Raw genomic sequence first — 12,501 nt, 5'->3', positions numbered from 1 at the left:
TTATTCTGAATTCTTTATCTGTCATGTTGCATGCCTCTGTATTACTTAGCTGCTTTTCTGGAGAGTCCTCCTTCTCTTTCCTTTGGGGGTTTCTTTGTCTACCCATGTTTGATCTCAATGACATATCTAGACGTTGAGTTGTTCAGTGGTTGCTCCCTTGGTGGCAGTGACTCCTTGGTCTGTGGTTGCTCTTCGGGCGGTTGCGGTAGCAGCTGCTCTTCAGTTGTCAGCAGCTCCTCTGGTGGGTGCTGTTCACAGCTGTGGTGGCTCTTCTGGCTGGTGGGGCGAGGTTTCACGTACAGCTGCTGTTCCTCAGCAGAGGATGTGGTGCTCAGGAGGTTGCTGTTGCTTGGATCTGCTGCGTTGATTTAAAGGCACAAAATACAACACAACAAGGCACCACGTACCAGGCACTATACACAAATATATTTACGATATTAATAACCCCAAGTAAAGGTGACCACCTGAATTAAGAGAATTAGGGGATAAGGAAGAAGGAAGAGAAAAAGATAAAAGAGAGAAAGGAAAAGAAAAGTAGGGACCAAAAAAAGGGAGTGCAAAAATGAAATTGGGAAAAAGGAAGGGGGAAAATAAAAGTGAGAAAAGAAAAGAAAAAAAAAAAAGAGCGAAAAGAGAGAATGAAGTGGAAGAGGGGAAGAGACTTTTTATATGAGGAGAATACTCCTATAGAACAGCCATTAATCCCAACAAATTCCAGCAACAGCTCCCTGGATATGAATGCAAACTAGAAACAACCAATAATATAATGATGAAAATAGAATGGTGAACACTAATCCCAAAATAAAATAAAGAAAAAATAAAATGGCACTTTAAAAAATGGTAAAATGGTAGCAGTAATAATACTGGTTAAAAATAAGAAGGTAGTAATTAAAAGGGTAAAATCAGGTGATGGAAAAAGAGGAAGAAAAAAAAAAGAACAGAAAAAAAAATAAAAAAAAATTGGTTTCTTAGTTAAAAAGTGAAAAAAGAAAAAAAAATTGCAGTAGTGAATGTCCTTCGTTTCTTCTATTCTTCAGTGTGGCTCGCCTTAGACCTTCCAGGTATTCAGGAGAGTGTTGAGATTCCCTGCGATATACTGTTCCTCTGTGTTGTAAACCACAGTCCTTATTTTAAAGCATGCCGCATTTATTTCCCAGACTGCCTTATTTTGTGTCTAGCAAAGAGTCAGTTTGTGGGTCAGCCTCTGGGTGGCAGTGTTCTGGGGTTGGCCTCTGAGGCTATAGGGCCTCTCTGTCCAGTGGAAGTTCACTGCCCAGAGCTGACTGCGTAATAGTTAGTTACCGGCGCTATGTTGTTGCTGGGATTGAAAATCCCCCTATAGGCCAGACCCTGTTAACTCCCAGGGACTGATCAGGTTATCTTAATCCTTGATCTCGTTCAGGGTGGAATCTGGGTGTGGCTGTGCTCCTTGCCTGGGGGCTGGGGGGAGGAGACTCCCTCTCAGGAGCGGGCGACTGCCCCAGTCCGGGGCTCTGGGGTGTCTCAGCACTCAATTCACTACCACCTCTCCCGGCTCCCCCTCTTTCCCCAGTCTCTCCCCAGATTCCACTCCTCAGCACACTCTCCCTCTCTTCAGCACAGGTGAGTGTCTGTATCCGAAATGTCCCATGAACAGGATTCAGTGTAAACAAACAAACAAATGCCGGCCGCGGAAACGGGGAAGGCTTGGTTTCTGTAAGCTTCTTCTCTTACCGGGACTGCATGGTCAGGTCAGCTCTTCAGGCTGCCCCCTTTAGGCTCAGTCCTCCGTGATCACAGAACCCAGCTCTCAATTTCCCTGGCGGCGCCAGGAATCCCGCAGTTCTCCTTTCCCCCGTCAGGGGCTGTGCCTGTCCCAAGGGACGCGGCTGTCTGCCACGCGGTCTCCCTCCGACTCTCTGGGCTCAGAGGTCAGGCAAACTTTCCTGTACAGGCTATTTTTTAATGAGTATTTTTTAGGAAGTCGCAGGTTTGAAATCAGAGTTCTTTATAAACTGTGTGACTGTGTGTTTATGATTTGAAGCCAGAACATGAATTTAAATATAAAACGTAGTGACTCTGGAGTCACTTATGAGCTTTGTCTGTACTGTCCTCCCCAGAACACAAGCCTCCTGGGTCTTGATGTCAACTTCTGGTCTCCAGGTAATTGAGGGAAAGCTGAGCAGGGTAAATGGCACCATAAGAAAGTGGGATATTTTAAAAACTGGTCTCATTTTCTCAAGTCAACAGCATGGGATAAGCACAGAAGATAAGACTGGAAAAGACGTGAGGGACATAACTACCTAATGAAATGAGTAGACTCTCTTTGGATCCTGATTTTTAAGAATTAAAAATAATTATTTTTAGATTTTCAGGTAAATTGGAATATGGCCTGGCTATTTGTCACTGCCAATAAATTAGGTAATTTTGTTATGTGATAGTGGCAATTGTGATTATGTAAGTTAGTGTATCATCTTAAAATTTTGTTAATCCTCATTTGAAGATATTTTTAAAGAGTGGGAGAGAGAGAGGGAGAAAACTGATGTGAAAGAGACACATTGATTGGTTGCCTCCCTCATGTGCCCCAACCAGGGCCAGGGATCGAGCCTGCAAACAAGGTACATGCCCCGGACAGCCATCATACCCAGGACCCCTCAGTCTGCAGGCCGAAGTTCTATCCACAGAACCAAATGGGCTAGGGCTGCAGCTAGATTTAAAGAAGCAAGAATCTTTTGAAGTTGAAGAATAACTGAGGAATATGTTGTCCCTATACCCAAGCACTGTGTTTCCCAGTCCTGTAGAGAAACGGGCATTTCTGTCTTCAGAAATGTCCAGAACCCCAAGGCACACACCTTCACTGAATCCAATAGAATCCCAGACATTTACCTGAGTAGCTCCCACGCACGCATCCCTTCAATCTCTCTTCAGGTAACTACTCTATAAATAAAAACTCATCTTTATCTCACTCAATCTCTGAATCAGAAAATCTATTAAGACAGGTAATGGAAACATGTTCGTTTGAAATTGTGTCTGGTCCCTTTAGAATGTGGCGTTTACCCCGACGACTGACATTGTGAGAAGGCTTGACGCGGCTCACCCCTGCGTGGCTATCCAGTTAGAAGGGAGTCTTGCTACCTGGAATTTAATTTGTCACACAGATAACAGAAGAGACAGCAGGTGTTTTGGCCTAACCCCGTTGGTTATGATTAGAGGTATTACCCAGCTATGAAAATGAATGTTGACATACCACTTCGAGAGCTCATTTTCTCCTGCGGGTGACATGTCATCGCATATCTGCATCGCGTGTGTCCCCACCTGCCAGAGGAAACGCATTATTTGTTGGGGCCATTCGTCCTAAAAGCAGATATTGTCTACTTCAATCAATTTTAGGCTATTAATGGGAGCTTTTAACTGCATTGGTGAAAGGCAGATATGGTCAATTAGTATATTTTTTCAGGAGCGACATGACATTTACTCGGAGGAGAAATGTAAGGCTATCAGAATCTATTGTAACCTGTAGATAAAAATTAACACATATAAGCCATGATGGAGTCAGCTGTAGGGAACAATTCATTTGCCACTGACTGTACAGTCTACAGGAGGCGGTGAATGGTAGATTGCCTTACAGGTATGGAATGAAAAGAGTAAGAATAGAGTATATACAAGGGCAAAAAAACAAAAACAAAAACAAAAAAAAAAAACGTGTCTGGCTGGTGTGGTACAGCCTCATTGTGAAGCTATTTCTCTTCTATTTTGAAGATGTTTTCCTGGAAAAATTTTGAAGTTTAAAAAATTTTTTTAAAAAGTTAAATTTTGCTTTGTTGGTGATCTTTCGGGTAAGTGAAAAATCCACACGCAGTCTTGAGATCTGTTCCACCTCCTATTTTTAACCAAATTTTTACAAGGAGAGAGAGAAAAAGAAAAGACTTTCTATTGTATTTCTTTTTCCTTGAAAAATCTGTTCCAACTTGCAAAATACTATAAAATAGTCAAAACACAACAAGGAGCAGCAAGGAAGGAAATCCGCACGCTAGCGCCTCTGTCCAGGCCCCGGGGCTCTGACAGGACACCCATCAATATTCATGGGAAGTAGAGACACCGAACTGAAACACACGCCCCCAGAAGAGCATCTGCGGGCGCGGGAAAGCGGTTGGGAGAGGCTGGAAGCTGGAGGACCGTTGCTTTTGTAAAAAAAGTGTCCCAGCGATTCTTTCCGTGGTGCCCTAGTTTTGTGAGCAGCAGCCTTTTAGCCTGAGGTCTGTTTATTTCATTGTTGTCCTTGTGATTTGGAAACGTGATTAGAGCTTTGCAGTGAGAGATGAATTGTCTGGGGAATGTATGCTATGGTTTCAGGGAAGAAAATGTAATTTTCCAGCCAGATCGGCTATATATTTTATATTCTTTATATTAGGTGGCCATAAATGGAACTACAGCAAGAAAGTGAGAAAAGCGGGGGGAGGGAAATGAACTTGAGAGTTAGGTCTTCACAACTATATTAAATGTATATTTTAGCCTGGCTCAGTGGTTGAGCGTTGACCTATGAACCAGGAATCTACCATGGTTGGATTCTCGATCAGGGCACATACCTGGGTTGCAGGCTTGATCCACAGTAGGGGCTGTGCCGGAGGTAGCCGATCAGTGATTCTCTCTCATCATCAGTATTTCTACTTCTCTCTTCCTTTCTCTCTGAAATCAATAAAATATATTTTTTTAAAAAATGGTGGCAGTGTAAAGGATCGAGTACATTCTGCAGAAAATCTCATGTATATTACATAATGAACACTGGAAAGGCATAAGGATATCAAAAGTAGGTACAATGTCTGTGTCTGCTCTGAGACAATGTGGCGGTATTCTAAGCACACGCATACAGTCTGAGCCGAACTCTCTCTCACAAGAACGCAATGTAGGAGATATTGCTGTTCCCATTCTTCACATGAGGAGAAGTGGGTTACACAGCCTGCCCTAATATTCCATGATCGTACAGCTAGTATGAGAAAACATTTTCTGAATCCACAGCCACACTTTTCCTTCATTATTTAACAGATTTTATTGTTTTAATGTTTTTGTTGATTTTTAGAGAGGAAGGGTGATGGATAGAGAGATTATCATCAGCTGCCTCCTGCACGCCCCACACTGGGGATCGAGCCCACAACCTGGGCATGTGCCCTGATCAGGAATCAAACCGTGACCTCCTGGTTCATAAATCGATCTCAACCACTGAGCCATGCAGGCCGGCTATTTTACAGAGATTGTAAACACACCAAGAGTGTTTGAGCCCTAGTGGGTTTGGCTCAGTGGATAGAGCGTCAGCCTGCGGACTAAGGGTCCTGGGTTCAATTCCAGTCAAGGGCACATACCTGAGTTGCAGGCTACATCCTGGCCCTGGTTGGGGTGTGAGTGGGAGGCAACCTGTCGACGTATCTCTCTCACATTGCTGTTTCTCTCTCTGTGTCTCCCCGCTCCCTTCCACTCTCTCTAAAAATCAGTAGAAACTCCTTGGGTGAGGATTAACAAAAAAAGAGTCTGAATAAGGTGAAGAAACAGGAAAATAACATCTTAAATTGGCTTCATGATTTGCCTGATTTTGGGGAAGAAATGAGAAAAAATTGTTAATGATTCAAATCAAACGCATTAAATTGACACACTTAACCCTTATTAAAAGAACTTGTAGTTGGTTTTAATGAGATATTTTCGAGAATTTCTTTGAGCAGCCTGTAAGTAAAAAATCAAACATGTTTCAATAATATTTTCCCTCTCAGTAGGTACTTGTTCTCTCAATGTTGATAAACCCCTAGGATTTAAATCCATTGATTGACGATTTGGAGCTGTTTATTTTTCTTTTATTTTCTATTTAGGGCTTCCTGTGACAGGAGGGCTTTATGAGGCGAAGCTAAGGATGAATGAAGGAACGGTCCTCATTTATACACCCTAATACTCCTCTAGATAAGTTATGATAAAGCCACTTTTCTTTCCTGTTGTTGGATATCTTGTCAGAACAATAACCGACCAAATTCTATACACAATCAGCTTCCAAGTATACTAGTGAGACCATATACAATCTCTTCAGAAGGAATAATCTATAGCCAATCTTGTGCAGAAATAAAATGTATATATAATATACAAATATATAATAGATGACATACAAATATATAGATGTTTGTATATTATAACAATATATAACATGACTATATAGTATATAAGTGTATATACTATATAAACATAACTATATTTAAATATATATAATTTATAGTATACAAATATACAGGTATATTTCTTCAATGATGAACTATATGGATCTTTTTTAAAAACATATTTTGATTTCAGAGAGGAATGGAGAGAGAAAGATAGAAACATCAATGATGAGAGAGAGTCATTGATCAGCTGTCTCCTGCACGCCCCACCCTGGGGATGGAGCCCACATCCTGGGCACATGCCTGACCGGAATCTGACCAGGACCTTCGGGTTCATAGGTTGATGCCCAACCCCTGAGCCACGCTCCCGAGGCTCTCTGGACCTTTCACCTCAGTTACTGGTAAATTACTGGCTGGAGCCGACCTGAAGGAACCAGAGCGAAGCTCAGGGCGCAGTCTGACTTCGCTGCAGTCCCCACCCGGTGCCCGCACTGACCCAGATTCTCCCTGTTCTGTGTTCCAGAACCGCCACCTACTGGCTCACGCGCATCCAGTCCTTCCTCTACTGCAACGAGAACGGGCTCCTGGGCAGCTTCTCGGAGGAGACGCACTCCTGCACCTGCCCCAGCGACCAGCTAGCCTGCACGGCCGCCCTGCCCTGCACCGTGGGCGACGCGGCCGCCTGCCTGGCCTGCGCCCCCGACAACCGCACCCGCTGCGGCGCCTGCAACACGGGCTACATGCTGAGCCAGGGCCTGTGCAAGCCCGAGGTGGCCGAGTCCACCGACCACTACATCGGCTTCGAGACCGACCTGCAGGACCTGGAGCTGAAGTACCTGCTGCAGAAGGCGGACCGGCGCCTGGAGGTGCACGCCATCTTCATCAGCAACGACATGCGCCTCAACAGCTGGTTCGACCCCTCGTGGCGCAAGCGCATGCTGCTCACCTTGAAGAGCAACAAGTACAAGTCCAGCCTGGTGCACATGATCCTGGGCCTGTCACTGCAGATCTGCCTGACCAAGAACAGCACCCTGGAGCCCGTGCTGGCCGTGTACATCAACCCGTTCGGGGGCAGCCACTCGGAGAGCTGGTTCATGCCCGTCAGCGAGGACAGCTTCCCCGACTGGGAGCGGACTCGGCTGGACCTGCCCCTGCAGTGCTACAACTGGTCCCTGACGCTGGGCAACACGTGGAAGACCTTCTTCGAGACGGTGCACATCTACCTGCGGAGCCGCATCCGCTCCAGCGGCCCCAACGGCAACGACAGCGTCTACTACGAGCCGCTGGAGTTCATCGACCCGGCCCGCAACCTGGGCTACATGAAGATCAACCACATCCAGGTGTTCGGCTACAGCATGCACTTCGACCCCGAGGCCATCCGGGACCTGATCCTGCAGCTGGATTACCCCTACACGCAGGGCTCCCAGGACTCGGCGCTGCTGCAGCTGGTGGAGATCAGGGACCGGGTCAACAAGCTGTCGCCGCCCGGACCGCGCCGCCTGGACCTGTTCTCCTGCCTGCTCCGCCACCGGCTCAAGCTGGCCACCAGCGAGGTGGTGCGGATCCAGGCCGCCCTCCAGGCCTTCAATGCCAAATTGCCCAACACCGTGGATTACGACACGACCAAATTATGTAGTTAACCCGTCACGCCAAGCACAAACCCAAACCCCGGGAGTTTTTACAGTGCTTTTTGTGCAGCCGTTTCTGTTTGGAAGAGTACATTTAAAAAAACAAACAACAACAACACACTCACACACAAAATTGTCTTTTCAATATCTTGTCTTATATCCGTCAATAACGTTGGATGGCAGTTCCCACCCGTGGACTTGCTGACCGTGAATATATTCCACTGCAGTCTTGGTTGATGAATGAAATAAATACTGACACCCGTCTAGAAGACAGTCTACTTTTTACAATAAATTTCATTTGTAATTTTATATGTTCCGTGGCAATGCTTTTGTGCATTACATCCTCTGGAGGGAACATAAAAAGATACCAATAAAATTTTGTAGCTGAACAGTTATTAAAAAGAAGTGCTGTGGATTCTTTTTTTTTTTTCCCCATGAAATGAGTTCTATTTGGATACATGGCTTGTTAGCACCTGGGGAAAATTCACCAAGATTTTTTAAATGGGAACATTTGAGAGTCCCTCTCAACCGCCTTCAGGGAAAACCCAACAAGATAGAATGCTTGGGAAGCAGTTGATACATTATTACTCGTATTACCCATACTTGCAAACCATTCTAAGAGACACCATCACTATTATAATAAGCAGGTAAAGTATTTCCCATCTAAATATCAGACCATTTCGGGAAACATACTGAAAAAGGTGATTAGAAGCACATCATAGACAAAGGAAACTCTTAACCATTGTTTTTCTAAATTCTAATAACCTATAGTCAGTATATGACACACTATCGTTTTCACTTCATGTACTGAAAACCTAGTTACTCCAACATTTTACCAATGTCAATTGTATAACTTCCAGAATTTACAAATAGTACTGTATTGGTATAAAATAAATAATCGAATAACTGATGTAAAGAAACATTTTTTTTCTCTCTCGGATAAACTATTACTAAAATACATTTTTTAAAAAAAACATCCTTTCAATATAGAACTAATTTTAGTTTAAATTTGTTTTAAAATGAGTTCCCATATTGCCCATGGTATAATATTAGGTATATAATTAGTACTTTTTCCCTGTGGATTTAAAATGCATTTTTTTAATTTAAATGCTTTATTGTTTAAAGTATTACATATGTCTCCTTTTCCCCCCATTGACCTCTCCCCGGCCGCTCCCCCCCCCCCCCCCGCTTAAATGCATTTGTGTAGATATACCTGTCCAGTGTGCTTATGGTACTTATCACTCAGCTCTTGTCTAGATGGTTCATAAACATTTCTTAGCATTTAAACAAATACCCCGTCCGGCCCAGCTTACCTGCTGAGGCCATCGGCTCATTTTCCAGGGCTCGGAGAAATGAACAGAGTAAGACTGGCGACAAAAACATCACCCAGACATTCTGGATTCTCGAGATGTTTGTCTTTCTTTCCAAGGCATTTTAACAAGTAGTTCTGACAATAAATATGTGTTCGATCTACCATAAGCAAAACACTGTTCTCGCATTGTTTGGGGTGGCTTGTAAGCAATTCAACAGAAAATACAATTATTAAACACCATCATTTTGGTGTTACATCAAATATTCTCTTCCTTTGATTCTAACAACAACACGAGGTTAGAGATTATTATTCCCCTTTTTTTGGTGAAAGACAGGCTGAGTGGTTGGTCACACCAAGACGCTGAGAGACCAAGATTCCAACACAGGTTTGGCAAAGTCAGAATTGCCACGAGGACCTTTATCAGAAGAGTCCTGGGCCCAGAAACCAACCAAGCAACACGCACTGTCCCCAATGGACCCGGGACGGCAGCCATTCCCTGGAACGTGAGGACATTGTCAGCCATGCTTGGCTCGCTCTGCCTTAGGAGAGAGAAGACCCTACAGCGACAGGTAAGGAAGAACTTAACTAGGCTTTCGTCCTGGGACGTCCTGTGTTGGCACAGAAGTCCCTTGGTCAGGATCTAATTATCTGAGTGCCAGCTGCCTTGGCAACACTGTCACCATGACCTTTCCGAGTCTGGTTTGCCCCGAAATACAGAGGTAATACGAATGCTTCTCTCCGAGAGTTGTGTCTAAGGCACCATGAATACAGTGTAAATGAACATACCAAGCAAGTGTTCTACAGATTTAAAGGATAAACGATCAACACATATTTTTTATGTTACTATTTCTCATATTACCAGAATTTGGAAAACCTGGTAGAAAGACAATTTTAAATAATAAATGTGGCTTAGGATTTGTAAGAAGCTACAGCTAGGTTTCCCAAATATATGTGACCACTGAAAAGAACATCTGAAGTAAATCAAGCTCAGAGAGACTGGGATAAGAATCTCATTCTGATTTGGTGCCTGGATCATTTAATTAGAACAATAATCCTCTTGCAAAATTGCATTTCCCTCTGGTCATAGATACGGTGTTTATAATTTGAAGCCAGAGTCACAGATGTTAAGCTTGTGATATTCTTAGGCAATTATCGCGTAATTGACTGAATTTTTAAAACCTGGGAGTCGACATTTTGCCATGCCCATTTACTATCTCCGATTCTACTGCCATTGACATTCTACTTTCCTCCATCTATGTGATCAGATTTATGTTTCTACTTCCAGGTTTTCCTGGAGATAGAAATATAAATTATAATTCAATCACCCCATAATAGTTCAATATTTGATAAATATATGTCAGCTGGAAATTTTTACATCTCCATTTCTTTTACACGAAGGCAACATCAGCTCTTTTAATGAACTACGGATGGCTTGTGAATTAGAATAGCCATGTCAAATTATTTGATATTGAAGACATGTGGTAAATTAGTACATCTAAATGAAATTCAATCTGAAGCAAAAATTCCACACTTGAAATTATCTCATGTTCTGAAAATCAGACTAACCATTTAATGACCAAAGTACTATTTCATTCTATGGTTGTACACTGCAGCTATCACATAAAAACTATACTACGTAATACTTGATTAATTAAATATCTATGCAGTACTTACCACGAGTAAAGCACTGTTCTGAGGGCATGGGATTTTAAGATAAGGTAGTAACCTCATCACAGATTTCTAACTTGACTCTCCCTCCAACCAGCATTATTATGGGCATAAAACAGCCTTGAAGGGGTTCGGAAGTTGGCTAATACAGGAGACTTTTTTTTTAAAAAATGGTGAGTCTACCGTATTGCTGGAAATCCATAATTCATCTTTACTCTCTAATTTCCTTGGTAATCTTTCCAGTTCCATTCCCCCCACAGTCACCAGGGTGAACTTTTAAATTATAAACCTATTAAAATGGAAATGTTACACGTATCTTTACTGAATAGGGAACTAACTCTTTAATTGGCATGCAATTCCTTTCTTAATCCAGCCCTTGGCTATTTCCCTATCTTCCTTTTCCAAAGTATTTATTTCATACCAAACTATTAATATTAGACTGCATTCTTTTAAAAAAGAAAAATGGTGGGTTAAGCATAGACCAGGTTTCTACTATTCAACTTCCCTCGGTACCACCAGCAATAAAGCAAAGTCATTAGGGTCAAAACTAAGGAATCTGAATAGAGACTTAAGTTAATGTTACAATATTTATTAATTGTAACAAAGGTACCACATTGATATAAGATTTTAATAATAGGGAAAAGTGGGAGTGGGGTATAGAAACACATTTTGAATAATTTTTCTGTAACTCTAAATCTGTTCTAAAATAAAAGCTATGCCTGGCCAGTGTGGCTCAATGTTGAGCATTGACCTATGAATCAGGACATCATGGTTAGATTCCCAGGCAGGGCACATGCTGGGATTGCCAGCTTAATCCCCAGTAGGGGGCGTGCAGGAAGCAGCTGATCAGTGATTCCCTTTCATCATTGATGTTTCTATCTCTCCCTAGCTCTTCCTCTCTGAAATCAATAAAAATATATATTTCAAAAAAAAGAGTAAATATAAGTTGTTTTAGAGTTCATAATCCCTAGGATCTTCAGTGTATTATTAAAAGTTTCATGGATACAAATCATTTTCAAGCAAAAATCTCAACTTATGAATAATGTTTCCCAGAAGTATTGTTACTTTTTACTGTCCACTCCCTCAAATTCATCTTCTCCTTTTCCTTAAGTACAGTCTATTCCTTTTCCTTCCCTCACTGGGAGGCACGTGTGACTCTGACTAAATTCTCACCAGTGAGACCTGAGTGCAAATCCTCTCTGGACAACACCCAAACGTATGTGCTTGAAAGAAGCTTGGCCAAGGCTCACTGTTACTTAGCCGCCGCCCTGCCTGTGAATGGCCGTGAGCGGAGCTTTCTAGAAAACCATGTTCCAAAGCTGCAAGAACCCCAACTGTTGCTGAAATGAATCCTCTGAGCAGAGCCTACATACCCATCCTACACATTAACCATTAACCAAGAGAGAAATAAATGTATCTCGTTTTTAAAGCCATTCCATTTGAAGTCGTTCTAAAATTTGGGTTCAGCTTTCATCTGCTGGAGTAATACATCCTATGCATTGCGTTTCTCCAATGCCTCCTCCAATTGAATGTGTGACGACACTAATGCACTTTTATAGTAATGGGCACAACATTTTCCATTTACAAACTATAGAAATGCTTCATGTATTCAGTAACTTAGCAGGAACTAAATCAGCGGTTCTCAACCTGTGGGTCGCGACCACCTTGGGGGTCGAACGACCCTTTCACAGGGGTCGCCTAAGACCATCCTGCATATCAGATATTTACATGACGATTCACAACAGTAGCAACATGACAGTGATGAAGTAGCAACGAAAATAAT

At 42.7% G+C, this 12,501-nt stretch overlaps 1 protein-coding gene across 2 annotated transcripts in view; it reads left to right on the top strand.

The window, feature by feature from the left end:
* The window catches only part of BRINP3 (BMP/retinoic acid inducible neural specific 3), a 170,180-nt gene extending 162,059 nt beyond the window's left edge, over positions 1 to 8,121 (top strand). For both annotated transcript variants that reach the window (XM_059677811.1, XM_059677812.1), the window contains exon 8: positions 6,634 to 8,121. In XM_059677811.1, coding sequence (XP_059533794.1) covers positions 6,634 to 7,750 — 1,117 coding nt within the window. In that variant the 3' untranslated portion in view covers positions 7,751 to 8,121. The remainder of the gene's footprint in view (positions 1 to 6,633) is intronic.
* Positions 8,122 to 12,501: the final 4,380 nt, after the last annotated feature.

This window comes from Myotis daubentonii, chromosome 20, assembly GCF_963259705.1.
Source record: "Myotis daubentonii chromosome 20, mMyoDau2.1, whole genome shotgun sequence".
Taxonomy (NCBI): domain Eukaryota; kingdom Metazoa; phylum Chordata; class Mammalia; order Chiroptera; family Vespertilionidae; genus Myotis; species Myotis daubentonii.
Note: the sequence above shows the minus strand (reverse complement) of the source record. Positions and strands in the feature narration are given on the sequence as shown.